Here is a 21,320-nt window from a genome sequence, read left to right as displayed (position 1 = left end):
AATAAAGAGCCCAGGAATGCTCCTAAAGACAGAAAATCTGAACAAGCAATTGATGGTAGGTCATCTCTTCTTCCTTCACCTATAAGGAGCGATTACAGAAGGAAATTGGAGGAGATAGAAAAATAAAAAATTAGATTGCTGTAGCAAAGTGTTTGTAGGAGCACGAAGAAGGCAGTAGGTAATTGAAGAATTGAGGGAGAATTATTTAATGGGTAATTCTGCTTCGGAAATTCTTCCTAAAGCTGCTGCATCAAATAAGTAAACCCTTAACAGACAGCAAAACAGAAAATGAAATCATTCTAAATAAATATTTTGAACAGCTGCGGCCTTTTGTTTTAACACTCCACTTTTATTTACTTAGAACAAACTGTTTTGTGAAAGAGCAATTTAATTTATGTTTCTCACATCCTAGGATCCTTTCTTCAAAATGGTATCAGCATGAGTGATGCCTATGTGTGTGGATTTACAGCTAAGACCATGTTAAATATGTATGTTTTTCTTGTGAAGGATCTAACGAAATGGCTATGTCCTCATTTGCAGTGGGATGGTTAAATGTTTTGAATTTATGGAAAATGGCATGATCTCCTATATGACAATGCTACAGCACACACAACAGACACTGTTGAGTACCTTTTGTGACTTTATGAGAGTGGGAAGTCTGAGAATTCTTTAGAACAGTGGTCGTCAGCTCTCGCTGAAAAGAGTAACGGGTAAGGAGTATATCAAAATATGCACCATCGTGCAGCAGGGAGAGGGAGAAAGCATACCTGCCAGCAGCCATGGATGCACGCTAGTGCATCACTTTCATCATGACTGCTGCTTTAGACCAATTCCCACCGCCATTTTTTATAGTCTGCCTTTCTCCACTAATAGTCTGCTGACACTCAATGTCATCAACACAAAAAAAATATCCATCATCATCATCATCATGTCCTTCACGTTTTAGACCAGGGGTTCTTAACCTTTTTTGACAAAGACCCAAAGTTAACTGGGTGATAAACTTACGTGACCCATGGGTCTGTTTTGAAGTTAAAAAGTAGAATTGAATCAGTCGGAGCTAAAAGGAACTAAGTCACTTTTCACAACTTTTCAGGAGAAGCAAAAAACATTCCACTAATAACACAAATATTATACTTTTATGTTATAGAAGACAAAAGAATATTTAAAAGTTTTAGTTCCTTCATGCACCGTTCGATGCGCATGACATCCTTTGTTCAATTTTTTGCATAAACCAAAACTGCATATTTTGACTTAGTTCCTTTTAGCTCCGACCGATTCAATTGTAATGAAAACAAGTAAATAAGTGTAGAAATTATTTATTAATGTAGAGTTGTAATATTTCATAATAATTATTATAAAATATAATCATAATCCCAAGTACTTTAATTAACATTTCTTTATTTTTTTTTTCAGGAATCTATGGTGACCCATCCTGAAAGTCACAACAAACCTTGTCTGGGTCACGACCCACAGGTTAAGAACCCTTGTGTTAGATCCTAGTGAATCTGTTACAATCTCATGCCAGCGTTTTCGTGGTCTTCCCAAATTTCTCCTTCCTCTTGGTACATAGGCAAGAATCTGTCGAGGCCATCAATATAAAGACACTATATGATACATATGATCATATTATTTATTATACACGTGAAACAATACAGGGTGGGCTGTATTGGAGAAACAACCGCAAGTTTTATGCGTGAATATGTCTCTGATAGATGAGGTAAACATCAGCAGTGACAATCAACATTTTTCTTTCCAGATGCCCTGAAAACCTAGTATATCTTCACTGTGTTGGAACCTCTAGAAGTAGCCTCCTTGTATACATTGAGAGTAAACATGTCAGTTGCTATAGTAACCACTGCACTCTATCGTTTGCTACTTGTTGCTTATATGCCACTTCCATTTGCACTGTATATGCCTCTACTTCGTGAATTTTCTATGTTCACTCAACTTCACTCGCGAATTTTTTCTATTTAACTTAACAAGTGGTGATGATAAGTGTGGATATGTGGGAAGGTTGTGATAACTGCAATAAAAGGACATGACAAGAAGGTGATCTCTTGTTTTTGTGTCGGTGACATTGATTATTCATAGTTAATGGTGCAAAAATGGCAAAGGCAATAAGAGGGAAATGGTCTGTATTGGCAACACTGACTATTATCTATAGTTAACTGTACAAAAGCAGCATAAAGCCAGTGAGCAGAAAATGACCCGAGAATACTCAGAATTCTTAACATACTCTCACTATTCTTCTGACCTCAGTCCATATGACCAATTTCATTCACAGAGTGAAGAAGCAGTTGTGTGGGAAATGACATTTTAACAGCAGTTTGGCGAGAGGTGGCATGGATTAAAAAATCATGTGCAGATTTCCAGCACTGCTGCACTTTTGGAGGGAAAAAAATAGCTGCCACAACTTATGGAGTGACCCGTATTTGTTAAATTTGCTCAACAAGTTCCTGTCTAAATTTTATTATATATCTTTATTTCTTTCAGGATGTTACAAAAACCTAATAGATTTTTATAAATGTGTAAATATTAGTTCAATTAAATCCGATCAGTGGGAGCAAATTTGCTTCATGCAGATGGACAGACTAAGCACAAAATCTGTTTGTTGCATATACAAGCAAATGGACCTACACATTAAATAAAACTGTGAAACATATGAATTCTAGAGAATTAAAAACCCATTGACATTAACATCCAATGGTACTGGAGTGGCTCTCTTCTAAAACTGGCAATGGACATACCTGAAGCACATCATCAGGGGTTGAAATCATTCCTCCCCATCTTGTGACACGTGCCCTTGTCAATGAATTTGACCACCGTAAGACTTCATCACGTTCCATTTGATCAGCAATAGCACGCATAGCTGGATTTGATATACGCATGGCTCGCATGAAGTCCTAGTAGACAGAAAAAGAAAGTTTATCCACATTACTTAATATTGCAATGCAGTTTAATTCATTCATTTCACAAACATTTAACAATATTTGCTGTTGATTTCAACAAAATTTGCTACTGAACTTTTGTTCTGCAAGAAATCTCTTTGCATGAGAAACAACTATTTTTATTTAGAAATACAAAAACTTCAGGCTCAATATAACAATTTTCTCAAAGTGAATTGGGGCACACCAACTGCAGCTTTATATCAGCAGACAAATGCATTACTACCTAAGCTATACCAGTGTACAGTGGGCCAGAATCGACTCAAAATGGGACAAAATTATTTTATGTCTCTATTGTTTTCTTGGATGCATAAAATCAATAGTTATTCAATAGTTTTCACTTTTTCTTTAAGTTAAAAGCACTTTCACAACATAATAGTTTTTTATTCAATATCTGATTCCTCATCATTACATTTTCATTACTGACATTTTCTTCATGAATGGCACTTTCTTCTTCTCCCTCACTAGAGTCTTTCCACAAGGGGGTTTTGTGTTTTTATGTGACTTTCTGATATTTGAAATGAGAGGATCGGAAGATATGAGAAGGTTGTTGACTAAATCTGTCATTGTATTTTTACGAGAACTTTTCCTTGTGTGGGGCTCTCGATATATTATTTTAATATCTTTATTATGAGCCTCCTCAGATAACTGTGCAATTGGAAGCAGAGCTGAGTTAATAATCTGAGATCCATGGATGAGAACTTTGTGTACGCTAGCTGGGAGGTTAAACTAGGGATACTTTTGGATTAACAATTTTGCATTTTCTAGCGCATATTGATTGAAAGAATCAATTTTAATATCTCTTCCACTAGAAATTACTCGATGAACAACTGCAAAACATATAATTAAGTCTTTATCTATCCCGGTTATGGATATGTTAATTCGGGATTTGAAAAGAATCTTCTAGGAGTATTGAGGTTCCACTCTCTCCTGGTTTAGGTTTGTACACAAGAAGTCCCATCTCATTTGGAAACGGACTCTGAATTTCTTCCTTTCTCCTTTTCATAAATTCGTCTGGCTGTATGATCTAACAGACTCTGTAACTTCACTTCTGCACTTATTTCTGTCACAGCAATATCACATGGATAGCAATGCAGCTTTGCTTCTCGAACTTCAATGTATGCTGGATATAAATCTACATTTCTACATTTGGTTTGTAGTCTCAATAAAGTGTACAGGTACTTAGATAATTTCGTATCCATTATCAGGGCTAAAACGTCACCACCACTACATTTTGCAACATTTTTGAAGGAACCACCATGCTCGTTATATGCAATTGGAATTTTTGCCGCAAGGGTTGATGTACTTACAGCATTTTCTTCTTCTTCTTTTTACCAGAAGCCTTCAGACTTATCTGAGAAGCAAGAGCAAGACAGCAGGATCAGCAGCTTCTCTGAGATGTTCAGTTTTCCTCCTCTTGGTCTTCTAGATGATTCAGAGAACAATTTTCTTGGTTGACCAGAATGACTATACAACTATGAACACCCAGCCACATGTTCAACATGAAATTTATTACATGCGAGCAGCTTAAATTCTTGATCCAATGAACTGCCATATTTTTCTTCCTATTTATTTTTCATTCTGTAGCAATTCTGCTATTTTTTATTCAAATTACTGCAGAATTAACTATTTTTTTTCTTTAGTTCTGAAGAAAAATCTTGTTGACAATTTTCACGTAATCCTAATTATGAAATAACAAACTCATGAACAGCTGTCTTATTATTATTTTGTAGCAAGGCTTCCATGATTTCACGATGTAAAAAACAGTGGTCATCTGGAAGAGTAATGAATAATACTGTACGTAGGTATCTGAATTTTCGCACATTAAACAGAAAAGTGCAAGTAGCTGCAGCTGAATACGACTTTTCTGCAACCTATAGGGTCTGTTTAAACCATTGACACAAAAGTTTTCGTAACATCGAGTGACATGCACTTTATAACCCTTTTTAAATATTGAAAACTTAAATATATTAGGTTAAATTGCATTCCTCCGAGTTATCACAAATATTTACACTCTATATAAATCAATTCAAAATGACATGTATTCCTAATAAAACCTACCCTTTATTCTAACATTCTCAGCCATTGTTATTTCTTTATTCACGAATATGACCACGTAACACACACCACTGTCTCAAGCGCAAGGCCTAGGACTGACTGTTGCTATCGCCTGGTTACAATAGCTCTCTTTCAAGGCTGTAGCCACAGTTGTTAAAACATGTGCATCATGAGTTTAGTGCTCACCAGCATCTCTACTATGAGTATACACTGTCAAAAGTATTGTAAAAAAAAGTTCATTTTTTCAATTTTGTCCCATTTTTTACTCAGTATGGCCCACTGTGCAGTGGCAAGCAACTTGAAGAACAAACATTTAAGTCTGTCTAATGACGATTATAATGTTCAAGGGAAGTTCCATCTCAAATTATCACAATAGGGTCATGCCATGATTTCACAATATTTTATGTTTCTATTTTTCATCTTTCTGAATCACTTTAAAACTAAATTATTAAAGAATCTGAATTTTGTAACAACTAACTTATTCATAAAAGATGACCATTTTCATGCTAATCGATAATGGAATATGTTAATGACAAAAGAAAGAAATAGTAATTTTTTTTTAAATTTTTATGTCATGTTATGAAAAGGCGAGTCAATTTAGTTAAAACAAAAATGAATACAAACTGTGAAGCTAATTCCAGCACAGTTATGTTTTGTGATTAGCTTTCAAATACATAATAATTTGCAATACTTACACTCTACTACAGGCATGTCAAGTACGGACATTTCTAGCCTTTAAACAAGATGTATGGTATGGAGAGCCTTGCATTACAAGACAAACACATGAGTAAGATTACTGCTACAGAAATGAAACTTGTAAGGAGAGTAGTAGGAAAAACCAGAAGAGATAGAATCAGAAATGAAAGAATCTGAGAAGAGGCTGAACAGAGGAAAGCTATGAGCATGGTGGTGGAGGAATGCCAATTGAAGTGGTTTGGTCACGTTAAAAGAATGGGAGAGGAAAGGAAAGCAAAACAGGTTTTTGAAATGCGAGTGGAAGGAAGATATGGAAGAGGAAGACCATGTACAACATGGGAGGATAGAATTGAGAGATTGGACAGAAACGTGGGAAGACAGTGGGAGAAATGAAGAGATTGAGTAGTAACAGACAGGAAGGCAGAGATGGATAGACCGAGGTTACCCCGACACTTGACAGCATAAGGGATGGAAGAAGAAGAAACATGATGTAACAGTGATGTAGAATCTCTCTTAAGAGTATACCTGCATGCAATTCCATAAGCGAAAGGTCTCTAGACTCCTTGTCAGAGGGTACAATATGCCCGTGCTTGACATCTCTGCTCTACTATGTAAAGTGAGAATTTACAAGTACATCACTCTAATACCTTCAGGAGTTGCAGTTCTCTTTTCTGCTCATTGATTTGGAAGCGCTGTTCTGCCATCTCTTGTTGGAAATCAGCCATTTTTTGTTGCTGAGAATGAATTAGGGCACGCAATTCTCTAACACAGTTATGGTCCTTTAATTCGTCTTTAGGAATAACCAGACCACATCCTTGTTCACATGGCACTGGTCGCTTAGGATTATGTTCACATTCCTCTAAATGTGATGATAGTGAGTCCAGTTTCATAACTGATGTACACCCATAGCTGGCATTGTCGCAAGTGATGCATAACCTATTTAAGAGACAACCATTATTATTAAGAAACAAGATGTTTCCTCTGTCATTTTCATCATCACCATCACATAAATGTGTAATATTCTGATTGCCTGAGCATTTTATTTATATTCTGTACGTTAATAAAAGAGAATACTGTTTACACTTACAAATGATACTGAGACTATGTCGATGTCACATGTAAAATTATTAGGCATTCATATTGACTCCAAACTGACACGGCAACCTCATACGCTGTTTGTTGTAGGCCAGACATCGCAAAATTGTCTTTCGTGAAACAGCGCCTGAATTCTGACATAAGTTCCACATGACAATACCCCTATCCACGCTGAACCCGTTCCTCTAGCATTGTCTGTACTGTCAGCAGTGGTTCATTCTGTTATCCAGTACTATCTGAACAGTTTATTGTTTATTGTTAGTAAAATAACATGTACAAAAATAGTCTTAATTCCTCCCTGAAGGAGTAAAAACTAGTGCTCAGGGAGTTATCTAAACACATACTTAAAACGAACAAAGATAATTATTTGACACAACATGGGTCAAGAAAAAGAAATTATAGGAATAAATTAACTTTAAAAATTCTATTTCAATTTCAACAATTTAAATAACAATAAAAAAAAATACATATACATGTTAAATTAATATATATTCTTTAAAAATTATATTCCTAACACTATTTTTGAAGTTTCTGATACTAAAATTTTCCAAATTTGAGTATTTTTCAATTATTTTATTATATAACTTTGGACCAAAGTAGGTACAATGGCTAAGAGCTGTGCTTGTAAAACACTTTGGTTCCTCTAGTCGTATAAAATCGGATCTTTTAGTTCCATATTTATAATGGTAATATTTGAATTTATTATGATTTTTATGTATGAAGTTTAATAAGGCAATATAATAAATTTGTAGAGAAATATTGGAGAGCAAGAATGCTAATGGCTTCGTTGCCAAAGCCCGGCATTAGATAACAACAACATATAATAAATTTGTTTAATTTTAAAAACATTAAAATCAGTGAACAAAAGCTCAGATGAGTAATCAATTGGTTTATTTTAAGGAATATTTTAATTATTCTTTTCTGAATAAGTATTAGTGGAGTGAGATTAGAATTAGATGGATTTCCCCACCCTAAATTCCATACTGGAGAATGGATTGAAATAAAGCTAAATAAATGAGACGTAAAATATTAACTGGTAAATATGACCGAAGTATAACAAAGATATAAATTGTTTTACGTAATCTATTGCATAAATATATAATATGTTTATTCCGTCATAAGTGTTGGTCGATTGTAATGCCTAAATACTTAACTTCTGAGGATTTGATTAATATGGGACATTCACAATTTTGAGAAGAACAATCAGAATGATGAATTTTGAGCCTAAAAGAAGATTGAGGAGATTTAAGACCACTGGACCTTAGTAAAAACGGAACAACAGTTGTTTTGGATGTGTTTAACGAAACATCATTTGAATCAAACCACTCTTTAATTATCTGTAATCCATTATTCACATTAATATAAATGTCTTTCCAAGATTTTTCACCATTTGGCATTCATAACAGATATTTCTGAACTGTTGAACAAACTAAACTGCCGATTTTAAGGATATGATCAGAACATAGCTGACATGTATAACGTGATGAAATCTTTTTCCATGAAAATAAAGTTTGGAAAGTGTAACTGGAAGAAAATGAGTTTCATCATTTTTCTTGTCTGAAGTCACTTTCAAAAAGATTCAATAACAGATAAATGCTGCGACATCCTAGAAACATTAGTTTCAGAATTTAGAGATAGAAGGTTTTGTGATTTTAAACATTCTGAAGGTACACATCACAACATCGAGTAAAATAAATTAATATACCTTGATAATAAGTTTCTTAATATTCTTGGTACTGGCCTCAACTGTGCAGAGGTGATTGCTTGCCGGTCAACAGGACATGTCGGTTGTCTAGAAATCCATTCCTGGATACAGCCTCTACAGAAGGCATGCTCGCAGACAGGAGCCTACAAAGGAAATGTTGTGCATGACAATTTCTGAATAGGCTGAGTCTTCATATAACATTACGATCGTGCAACATCAAGTTCTATTTTAACTCCATTTTTAAGAAATGGGTTAATGAAAATAATGTATGTACAGTAACGTGCAAATTAATCCGAACACGACATATTTTTACATTTTCTGTCATTGTTGGCCTCACAGCTGCTCATACCGCTTTAATTGACGTCTGTAGTACGTGTAATTCCATTGTTGAAGGTCTGTCATTATTTTTTTTTATAATATGTGACATTTTGCCTGTCGTTTTGTACTTATAAGCATTTCAGTTGTGTTGAAGACTTAATACTGCAATCCTGTGTACATTCTGTCGTCTTTACAAATGGATAAAACTCCACGAAAACGGTCTAAAATTAGTCTAAAATTATAACATTAGCAGAGCATTCTTCTATGACACAGAGGCAAATTGCTGCAGAATGTCACATTGGTTTGGCTACTGTTAATTCGATCATAAAACGATACAGGGAGACTGGATCCATCACACCCCAGAAAACAGGAAACTGTGGTCAGAAATGGAAGACTTCACCTGCAGATGATCATTTAATTGTCAGGAAAAGTAAATTAAATCCTAGACTAACTGCTGTCGACTTAACCCGCGAGTTAATGGCTACCACTGGGGCGAATATTCACGTCACAACAGTGCGGCGTAGGCTTTTGGAAACTGGACGAAGGGCTCGTAAGCCTATTAAGAAGCAACTGCTAACCCCTGTTATGTGCAAAAAACGCTTAATGTGGGCAAAATTACATCAACACTGGACAGTGAATGACTGGAAGAATGTACTTTTTTCCGATGAGTCTCATTTCGAGGTCCACGGCCACCGTGTTTCTTATGTACGGAAAGGATCCGAAAAAGTAACAGCAGCTCATCTCCAACAAGCACCCAAATACCCACCTAAAGTAATGTTTTGGGGTTGTTTTACACATGAAGGGCCTGGAGCATTAATACCTATCAAGAGAATGATGAATTCTGACAAATATATTCACTTATTGGAAACCAGAATCGTACCCCAGCTGCAAAAATCATTTCCGGATGGCAGAGGTGTGTTCCAACAAGACCTGGCACCATGCCATACGTCTCGAAAAACTACAGAATTCTTCAACAAGAAGAATATTCAGGTACTCCCCTGGCCAGGCAACTCACCCGACATCAACCCCATTGAGAACTTGTGGTCAATTTGCAAAAGAAGAATGCAAAAAATGGATTGTTCTACAAAGGAGAAGATGACATTGGTGTATGGTTTCGTGATGAAGAAATGAATATTTGTGGGAAATTAGTGGAATCCATGCCAAATCGTCTCAGAGCTGTTATTAGGAACAAGGGAGGCCACATAGATTACTGAGGTATGTCTTGGATCCTTTTTTTATCCTGTTTGAGTGTTTTTGCATAAGTAATTACGTTGTTCGGATTAATTTGCACACTACTGTATTACAGTCAAGACTACTGTGTATGTATCACCATACTGTTCTCGTACCAGACACGAAGAGTCAATATGACACTTCAATAAAGACGTGGGATAGAGTGAATATATTTCTATAAGGAAGTGGAGTAATAGGCAGTAAGTAAAATCTTGAAGCAATCCTACCATTTCCCTTTTAATTGCTTTCCAAGCTTACAATAAGATACAGCAGCATTTACTTGTTGTGGGCAATATGGCTAGCAAATTTAATCCTTGATAGTCAGCATTTCTGGAAACACAAACTAAATTGGTCTAAATAGGTATATGTCTGCCATACAAGAGCTTGTATCATGTTTAGTATAGAAAGAGCTTATCACAATCCAAGACAACAATCACTTACTCTATCATACTTCTAGCTACTGTCATACTCTACATAAACTAGACCTAACCTCAATCAGTTTTCTATTTATTTGATCAGTGCATGTCAATCTAGAAAAACCAGTATGTATTACAATACCTGTATTTGTCATGGAGTTGCTCTAAACGAGATATAAAGAAAATACGGAAACAATGATATTTGATTCCTAAAATTAAATAGACATCACATAGGCCTACCCTATTTACGCGCATAATCCCTCCTCTTTATTTTTCATAACTTTATTTTCTTCACGAAATTTCTCCCTTTTACTTTAAATAAAATTGAATACTCCTTTCCCCCTCAGAAGCATCTTTCATGAAAATTCCAAGAATCGAAAAAATAAGCATGGAAAACCAAAGGTCTTTTATTCATTCCTTCTATACTGGGGGGGGGGGGGGGGGGGGGGAACTATGATTTTCTGATGACAACGAAAATGATTTGGATTTGTTATCTGTTGAAAGTAGTGCAATATAAAATACATCTACGTTCATTTCCTTTATGTAATTAACAAATTAGTTTTGATATGAATATCTATTTTAAGCGCGAAATTTAACAAGATCTGAGATTAATCAAGGTCAGGCTATTAAAGCCATTAGAAGTGACATACAGCAAGACAAAGAAAAGCCACAAAATTTTCCATAATTACTGTGTGTGTGTGTACGTGCGTATATATGCAGCTATTTTGTATTAAACATTAGTTTGATTAATACATGAAATGTTTGGTGTTATTTGCGAAGAAATTATTCTCTATATTTTAATAGTTATCACGTAATTTTCCCCTCCGTGATTTTTCGTCTCCAAATTGTGAGGAAAAAAAAAGAGGGAAATTACACTAGTAAATACGGTATATTGTTTTTTGTTGCAAATACCACAGATGTGTGCAGTCCAGTACTAATGGGATTCCTAAATTAAATTTATGCTCTTTAGTTTAAGCTTTTCAGTGCTCCGTGCAAGTCAGTGGAAGTAAGCGTAGCAGAGGCATTGACCTGTGTAATGAGTGAAAAAAGCCGGAGTGAAATGGAGCATATTGAAATGAAACAAGATTTAGTAGCATTGAAGGAGACCATAGCAGAGATGAGGAAGAAGATGGAAGAAATCCAACACGAAAATGAAGATTTGAAGAGCAAATGGGAGCATTTAGAGGAGGAAAAGAGGAGAAAGAAGTTGATATTTTTTGGAGTAGAAGAAATGAAAAAGGAACATAGTGGTGAAACATACGAGAAGATAATAGGAGTGTGCTGGGATTGTTTTGGAATGGATTTGAGCGACGGACAAATTGTGGATGTATTTAGAATAGGGAGAAGAAATCGAAATCGCAATCCAGATCAAGTTAGGCCTATACTAGTGAAATTCAAGAGCATGACAACGAAGGATAAAATCGTGAGAAACAGAAGGTTGCTAGGGAACACTTCTATCAGAACGGACAATGACTGGAGTTATGAAGTAAGGAGCAGAAGATGGGTTTTGGTCCCTTTCCTGAAAGAAGCTAGGAAAAAGTGGTCAGTTTGCAAAACTATGTAGAGACAAATTAAAGATTAACAATTTGATATTTAGTGTAGAAGAGTGTCTCGAAAGCATTAAGGAGCCGGCAGTAGATTCGGAAGAAATGGAGAGGAATAGAAGAGTCCTGAAGGAGAAAATTAGGGGATTAGTGTCGAGGAGCATTGGTAATGATATCAGCTTGGACAACATTCATGAAAATAGCAAGGCTAGCACGACACAGAGTTCATCAGACAGATATGAAATGCGGAAAGAAGCAACTTTAAGCGATCGAAAGAAGCCTACGACGTCATCTGAGGAGGAAATATCAACATGTAGCAGAACTCTAAAAATGCGTCAAAATTCCTGCAATCAGCATTTTGAGGTGATTCCAAGGCGAGTACGTGAGTTGCAGAGTCAGGGGAAAACAACGACAAGGCAAGTGAAGAAAAATGGAACAGATCCAGGGAGCAGTAATGAAAGAATAAAAGTGAAGAGTAAAAAAGAAACATTATGATTTAAGAAGTTGGTGTAGGGGGGAAGTAGTGGGGGGAAATACAAGAAGAAGATATCAATTGGAAGTGAAGTGAAGTGAAGGGAGGACATAAGTGTGGGGGTCAGTAGTGAAGAAGTGGGGAAATATAGATAGGTAGGCTGGTGAACGAGAGGTGACAAGATACATTTAAAGAGAACATAAGTGAAAGAGAGAAGGAAGTAAGTTATGACTTGCACAAATTTGCTATGTAATAAGGTGGGATGGCACTGTATACAAAATATGTGAAGTGCCATCTCAACGGACGTAAGTGCTTAACGACAAATATATATCATATCATATTTCCAATGAAATTTAAATTAAATTATTTCAGTGCTCAGTGCACAGATCATTCTGCATTAATGTCACTCACAAATTGGTTTTAAAAAGTGATTAAGTCATGTCTCTTCAGGGCAGCGAACATTTAAATTTAATTTCACCAGACACCACTGCCAAATACTGTCCCCAACCACTCCTTTAATGCAAAGGCACCAGTGACTATACATACTGTATGTAGAGTCATAGTGCTAAGTTGTGTTAGGAATAATATGCAGTTTCATATCAAATTACAACACAGCAATTGTACACAAATTTTTATTATATTGCTTCATGTAAGTACTATTTTGACAAAAGCTAAAATCGATGCAAGTTTTAGTCAAAATATCAAAGAAAATATTTCTTCTCCTTCAATGTATCCTTACTTGAAGAGGATCTTCTAAAACTCCTGAGCAGATAGGGCATACCAATTCTTCATCAACTTCACCTTGAAAGCGATTCACTTCAAACCCCATTGTGTAAAGTTCTGAAATTTATAAAAAAGAAAAAGACACAAATATTAACTTTCAAATGTTTCTACTTAAAAAATACAATTATATATGTTGAATTAAGATTATCTCTCTACAAACTGATGTATGAATAAAATTGTTCCTTTACTGTGAGAGAATTCTTCTCAATCATCTTAACTGTATAATATATGATTATACATTTATGTTATAACAGAGTGGTTAACATTTGACTATGAAATATGTGCATTTATCTGAACTGGTAAAACAAATCTGATATAACAAGTATATTACAACAACGTATAACCTATGATGAAATTAAGTAGACCATCAACATAATATGTTTGTTAAGTCCTACATATTTAACACACACTAGATTGCCAAATGTTACAGACTTTCATTTCTGGAAAAATGTTGTCACAACTGCGGTATATACACAGTACTTTGAAGCAGGCAAAATGTTCAATTATTCACGAAGTCCTTGCCAACATCGAATAGTCATGAATAGATTGATTTATAAAACATGCAAGTTTTCATTTGGCAGCATGCATGGGGATCCAGCAGCACTATTTAAAATGTTATTAAATTTGGTTTCAAGAAGCTGGTTTTCAGTATATTATTCCTGTGATAGGTTACAATGTTGATATGAAATATCTGTTTATGGTCATAGAATGTACAATAAATGACTAAGGTTTCAATTATAGTCCCGTTGCTCTAATTTCCGGCAGCCAATCGCGTTGCAGGTCAGCTACATTTAAACGTGTGCGTCTTGTGATTCGCTGAGGAAGACATTATTCATTTCTTAAGGCTCGATAAATACTTAATATAATCGCCCGCCATTTTGGCTCTTTCGTTGGTGTTCGCAGAAAGCACACGAAGACGTTATTTGCTGCTCAATTATTTGCTGAATTACAGTATGTTTGATTTATTATCATAGGAGCTATTACATGATGTTTAATGGTGTGGCAAATAGATTCCTCGTATGGTAGCTCGGCAACGAAAGAACAAAAATGGCGACCGATACTACCTACCTAGACTTTATAGAGCCTTCACTTCCTAAGATGTAAGCAAAGAGGAGGAGTCACGCCGGGAATAACAGCATTGCGACTATACCTACATAACTGAAGAAAGTTTTTGGTGAATTCTAATTACTCTTTCTGCCAACAGCTTTAAAATTTAAGAAAGTGGAGTGTGATAACTTTTGTTGATTTCTCATACACATCTACCACATACAATACAGAAGTTGTTGGGACATGCATGAATAAACAATGTGCAACCAGACTTAACTCACTTACTCAGACTTCTTGTGATATTCCCATTATCATGACAATTCCAAAATTCCTATTATACAAATCTTTATTAACTACAGACAGTTTGCCAGAAACAAGTTTTGCCATTGGCCTTTTTCTGTTAAAGACTGAATGCAACTACTGAGGAAATAGTGTGTACATTTTTCCTGAATCTAGCATGAGAAAATTTTGTATTTACTTGTATAATGTGAACTGTGCCTCTGATTGAGGTTCAGGCTGATATGTACAGTTCTCTAAAAAAGGAATGAGACGACTCTTGGCCGTCAAAAGTTAAGTTCTACAGCCCGGTTCATGTGATATCGACGTAGGCAGGAAGACATCGGGTCGTGCATGTGTAGACCTATTTTCTTCCTACTCCAAAGTATACACCAATACAAAATGTTATCTGTTGTCTATTTCTGGCGTAGGTTTTTTTTATGTCCTTGATCATTTATATTTTATGAAAGATTCGTCCTCGTCTTTGTCATTGTTGTGGTCCTTGTTATTATCATGCTCCTACAATTGTCATTTTAAATAATAATGTTTTTTCCCCTTTGGCAAGTGATTATTGTTTGTGCTTGGGTGTGGGTTCGATTCCCTCCTGGGCTGATACCTGGATGAGTTTTTTCCGAGGTTTTCTCCAACCATACGGCAAATGTCAGGTAATCTATGACGAATTCTCAGGCTCACCTCACCATCACCAATCCTATCAATGCTAAATAACCTAGTAGTTGATACAGCGTCGTTAAATAACCAAGTAAAAGTATTTAAGGGCTGAAATGTGCATTACATAGGATGTGTATTGAGAAATGTTTGCTGCATATTCAGAAAAATTAATGTATTTACGCATCTAATGAAATTGTTGACTGTGGATAGTAAACACGTAGCTATATTGAACTCACTGCCTGCTGGATCACGTTCTATGGCTGCTTATACTGCCTGTTCAATCACGCTTATGTATAAGTCGCCGGTTAAGTGGCAGGTAGTGTACACAGTATTAGAGATAATGTTAATAGCGGTGTGCACTATCTGCCACCTAGCGGCAAAATAACTTCGACTGAGCAGGCAGTTTATACAGCCATATGATGAGACCCAGCAGACAGTGACTGAACTAGTTTTATACTAAACTGTAATGCATTTTTAAAACTGAAGTATTATTCATGAATAACTTAATTTATTTTCGGTACATTACACTTTATGGCAACTCAAAGGGTCATACAAAAAGTATTGGCAAAGTAGTATCTTAATTTAAATTGACAGACGTGTTAATCACACGTTACTTAATATAAATGGGTATTTTCTTCTTGTTTCTTGAACTCTAAATGTATGCATACAGTGCTGGAAATAAAATTTAGGGGATACTGTTAAAATCTCCTTGGTAGAATAGACTCCGTACGGACTTGTACTGCACTTCTTTTCCAAGGTTATTGCAGTCGCCTCTGCAGACCACCTTCCAGATCGCAGCCACAATTGCACATAAGACATGAGGTTAAATGCTAACACTGGTGGCCCATCACATTTTTGGGACCGAAAGCCTAGAACTTCTTTTACTACAAGAGTATTCCTTTTCTTAGTCCAGATACTATTCATTACACTTCGCATACTGAAGTTAAAATTTAAATAGAATCTATTATATAATAAACTACAAAGTTCTGGTGGTTTCGAATTGAAGTCAGTATATTCCCTGAAGGCCTGGATGTTCTTTCACCTGTCTTCAAGATGGAAATGTTCGAATACAAGTTTGAGATGTATGTATCACTAAAGGTTATATATGTTTGTATTTACAAGTCAAATTTTTCAACAGTCTCTTTTTTTTTACTTGTCTTCCATTTTGTATGACTAATCTTAGATTGTGAATGTAAGTAGGATGTATGTCTGGAATTGATAAGCTACTGCCAGGTTTCTGTAAAATTGACTAGGGTTCATTTCAACTCTCTTTGTCCTGCTTTATAACTTAGTATCTTTGAAAACTTCAGTTTTGAAGCAGAGAATGCCTCCTCATCATAAGACCCTGGCGAATGTACCATAGATTCAAAGACCTTAACAGTACAGTATGCTTTAAACTTCTGAAATTGTTAGATCTCTCATAATAATGCCATCACAGACTACTCCCATATTCTGAACAAAATCAACAAACATCGTAATTTTAGCTAAACTTGCATATTTAGATCTTTATTTAGAGTCTCTTTACTTATTATTATTGGAGGCTTCAGTCTTGAGGTTCTGTATCATTAAGTTAGTGGGCCTATTAATTAGAAATACCACGACAGTCTGCAAGCTTGAAATTAACAGATCACAACCATGGCTTTTGATAAAACAAAGAATTTACAAGCGTTTAAGCATAGGTTAATCATGAGATGCCAGCCATTACTTTTATTTCAGGGGCGCGCTTCTGAACAGGGGCAGCGGCATTTCCCCTAAGGTTAGAGCCCAGTTTAGGTGTGTGTGTATTAATAAAAAAAAAGTCGTATAAACATGCGTCTATTCTCAATATTTTCTAGCCCCTAATTTTCGATTAATACACACACACCTAAACTGGGCTCTAACCTTAGAGGAAATGCCGCTGCCCCTGTTCGGAAGCACGCCCCAAGTTTTTATTTTAGATGCCATGGCATACCAGCCCAACTACAGCATTGCATACACATAAAAAAGAACAACCTCTAAAAGCAATATTTGAAAAACAGTGTGGGTCCGATCTGCAACAAACAAAGGTAGGCCTAGGCTATAATGTTGCATTCTATGAGAAACATTCATTAGCGAACATTGGATTTTCAGAATTTGCAGAATTGCGTCCAAAATAATGCACTCCAGCAGGTGCTAAGGGAACTCATTCTACGTGTGTATGTAGCTTATTATTTATTATTCACCAAAATGTAAACCTCATGGTTCAAGGTGAAAATCTACCAAAGGGATTTAATGCAAAGGATATTTTAACCAAATGGACTGATAATGTGATAAGCAAAACATGTGACAATACACCAGTCCTGAAGCAGTTCATGAGCCACTATTGGTAAAGTTGTAATGTATTGTTGTATTTGTTGACAAAGAATAGATAATGACTAATCACTCAACACCAATTATTATTACTTCACCTTTGGAAGAATTTATTGATAGCCTTATTGCTGACAAAATTTGGATCACCTTGTAACACAGCTTCACTGCATGATATGAGGATCAGTTTTTAACTCAAGACTGTTTTAGTAGATTTTGCAGAAAACTACTGAAGGTTATCATTGGATCATGATGAAGTTATACTCCATCCCGTCGTAATATTTATATACCAACTAGTAACTCCATCTCAACCAAAAAGCTTTGCCTTGTGCATTATTAGTGACTGCATGTCACACATCACAAACACATTTTTATGACTTTTAGAAAGTTTTCATAAATTACATTAAGTAGACTTTTCTACAGCACGTGAAACTGAAACTTTAAACATGAATTTTTCTAAGTTTTCGGTGCGGGAATCTTGACAGGTTAGGTTAGATTAACTTAGTTTAGACTTTTCGTATGCATTGTATATATGAATCTGTGGCAGGTTAGCTTAGGCTTTTTGTAAGCTTTGCATAATAATAAGTGAAGGGAATTGTGCATTTTGCATTATATTTTGAAGTGTTTTACCTCTTTAACTGACGTGTTAATTAATCACTTTTAGGTTATCTACACTGATCAATAACTCTTTCCAATTTTGAGCTAGTTTCTAATAATTATGTTTTCACGTCAACTGACGTCCTACGATTTCTTCACGTTCCAAACTACATTCCCTCTGAAAATTAGACAATTTTTCCACTTTTTTTTTTCCGACAAAAAAACCTCTTTAGTGTCATGTGCTATAGAAAACCCTCACATTAAAGCAATTAATAACAATTTTAAAAAATAATTTACTTCAGTAATGTAGCTGCAACACAATACAAAATAGAAAAAAATTTGGCAATGTGGTGAATCATAAAAATTATTTTCAGATTGAAGCAGAATGGCATTTCTTTGCCACCTGTCATGGCAAAAGACCATTTCAAGGTGTAGGTGGCACAACGAAGCAGCTTGAAGCCAAAGCAGTTCTTGAAAAGGTTACATAACAAACAAATTTTTACAGCAGGAGACCAGTATAATTTTGTCGAAGAAAATAATCCCAGCATAAAATAGGCCTACTTGTCACTCAAGCAGGAGCATCAGAAACTGAAGAAAAGGTCAAGAATGTATCAGCAATTGTCTGAAAATTCCATACACAAGGAAATATCAGCGTTTCATTCCAATAGACATAAAATAACAGAGTTTCTATACCTAAAGCATCCTTTTCCTCACAATACTTACATATTTTGAAAGTAAAAATTTGATTAATTTTATTTTTCTACAGCAGACATTGAAATCAATAATCAATGTTTTGTGTTCAGACGACAGATCTATATTTCAGGTTCAAATACTGTTAGACTAGTTTCTTAGAGCTACTTACTTCAGTTCTAGAATTGTATTATTTTTAGTAATACATTGTGACTAAATTGCAAGCACAAAATTTCAGACAGATCTGAAAGAAGTGCCACAGCATTTAGGCTAAATTTGCTATTTTCACATGGAATGACTCATCTATCAACATGTGACATTTATTTTTTTTCCGTAGAAATAGAAACTTTGCCATTATTTTACTAAAGACAGAAAGGGTGTAAGAGAGAAAGGAAACACATTATATCACATTCCTATTTCCAAATTTGGGGGTATTAATTTTAGCCTTTGAATTTCATTTTCTTCAGAAGCTGCTGACATTTAAGTAATAATAGTGTCAATAATAAACTCAAAACCATAATACTCCGCAACATCAAAATATGCAAAAATTCTGATCATACTGTTATAACCAGCCAATTCTCCTTCACAACATGAACTTCCATTACGATTTGAATAGTTCGGTAAATTATTTATATTTTCCGAACCTGCTGACAGTACCTAGGCATGTAAGTAGGTCAATCGTGCTTTCAAGATGCACTTATCATTCTTAAATTAACTACCAGTACTGGATTAAGAACGTTATGATATAGATCAAGCAAAATATGTCCAGTGTACAAAGTCGAGGAATTCAGGAGACTAACAAATGACAATGTCTGTAGAATACTGACCATTTCTGGCAAGAAGTCTTTTCTCCATACCTAACCTAGAAATGCATTTTCTCTTAAGAATGACATTCTTTCAATTACGCCTGACTAAACAACTAAACCGACAACTAAATATATACCATATCAGAAAGTTGTATGATGGTAGGCCTAGTCTATACACTTCTCTCAAACAGAACTAAACACCGAATTTCTTACAGGTTAGGTTAGACTCAACTATAAATCCTAACATAACATTAAAAATTAACTTAGAGGACTTTGTAGTTACCGAGACATTATGGGACACCAGATTACCCTTACTTCAATAAATATGAAAGTGAAAATATAACCTAACATATTGATAAGAGAAGTAATAGGGCCTCAGTAGAAATTTCTGTTTAAATACATGTAACTATGGAAAACCTACTTTTCACCAGTTCTTGCTCATTTCTGAATAGCTGTGTTATATATTCGAATACGATATTGCAATTAATTGAACGTCTTTCTCGCAGTATTCAGTAGTAATATTTGAAATCTTACCAATAACAAACTAGAACGTTCAATACAAAAACAAGTACGTTAATCTACTTACGTGTTCTGTATTAAGTGACAGATTGTTTCATTTAACTTGAGAAGACTGTTACGTTAGGGCGAAAATATTTCGTTTAACGAGTACAGGATTCTTAAATATAACAAAACGTTGGAAAGGCATGGTATTTGTGCACTTTCTCTGTTAACAATGAAGAGATTTTGCTATCCATTGTGCGCTATCTACTGGTTCTCTCTCGCATCGTTAAAGATCATTGGATCACTGTCAACTTTGCTATGGCATGTAACACAGTTTTACATTGTGTGCAACAGTCACTAAATCAATTTTAGAGTTCACAATCATATTTTCCCTACAAGTTTTTTTTACGGAATCTTTAATCAACGAATGTTTTATATTTTTACTAAACCTGTACCAACAGCAGTTACATTCATAAATTACATGACACTTTGCTACATTTTCTCTTACAACTGCTCTAATTCTGTAATACAACGCTGAACAAGCCGAACGAGCTCGCTGCACTCGCTAGCTATGAGAACGAATGAGGAACAAGATATAGGAAAACTTACGTAAAACAAGGATAGAGAATTTTCATATACTGTACTCTGGCGGTGGTTTGTGAAAATATGTATCAGCATATCATCTTTGGCGATGATGATCTAATAATTAGATAAATAATTATTATTTAAGTTTGTAAACGCTGTGGCGCTGTTAAACTATAAAACGTCTTTGGTACCTATTGACCAAGATCATTGCGCAAAATTTTAACATTATTTGCAGATGCTATAGTATGGATAAAATGAGTGCGGAATAGAACAAATCTACGTCCAATTACGTCACTGATAAAAGTCCATCGTGCTACTTCCAAATGTTGATGTAGGCCAGAAATGGTCGACAGATTTTGTCTGGAGCCCTCAACAAAGGACAGAGTCCTTATTTACATGAATGCGTCTATGACTTTAGTCCTGTAAGTATTAGGTTGCAATCCCAGAAAGTCGACCGACATATTTTCAGGTAAATTTGTCGCACCTATAATTTCTAAACTACACGACATATTTCAATGAAGTAAACGACTATCGACAGTCTAACAAAGACGTTATATATAGT

General features: G+C 35.2%; 1 protein-coding gene across 1 annotated transcript in view; it reads right to left on the bottom strand.

Moving 5' to 3' along the window:
• The window catches only part of elgi (E3 ubiquitin-protein ligase NRDP1 elgi), a 43,400-nt gene extending 22,651 nt beyond the window's left edge, over positions 1–20,749 (bottom strand). Inside the window, exons 1-5 of the mRNA XM_069849165.1 lie at positions 20,259–20,749; positions 13,219–13,319; positions 8,500–8,642; positions 6,347–6,635; positions 2,748–2,903 (exon numbers count right to left, since the gene is read on the bottom strand). Coding sequence (XP_069705266.1) covers positions 2,748–2,903; positions 6,347–6,635; positions 8,500–8,642; positions 13,219–13,308 — 678 coding nt within the window. The 5' untranslated portion in view covers positions 13,309–13,319; positions 20,259–20,749. The remainder of the gene's footprint in view (positions 1–2,747; positions 2,904–6,346; positions 6,636–8,499; positions 8,643–13,218; positions 13,320–20,258) is intronic.
• Between the last annotated feature and the right edge of the window lie 571 nt (positions 20,750–21,320).

Source organism: Periplaneta americana, chromosome 16 (assembly GCF_040183065.1).
Source record: "Periplaneta americana isolate PAMFEO1 chromosome 16, P.americana_PAMFEO1_priV1, whole genome shotgun sequence".
Lineage (NCBI taxonomy): Eukaryota > Metazoa > Arthropoda > Insecta > Blattodea > Blattidae > Periplaneta > Periplaneta americana.
This window is presented reverse-complemented; position numbering and strand designations above follow the sequence as displayed.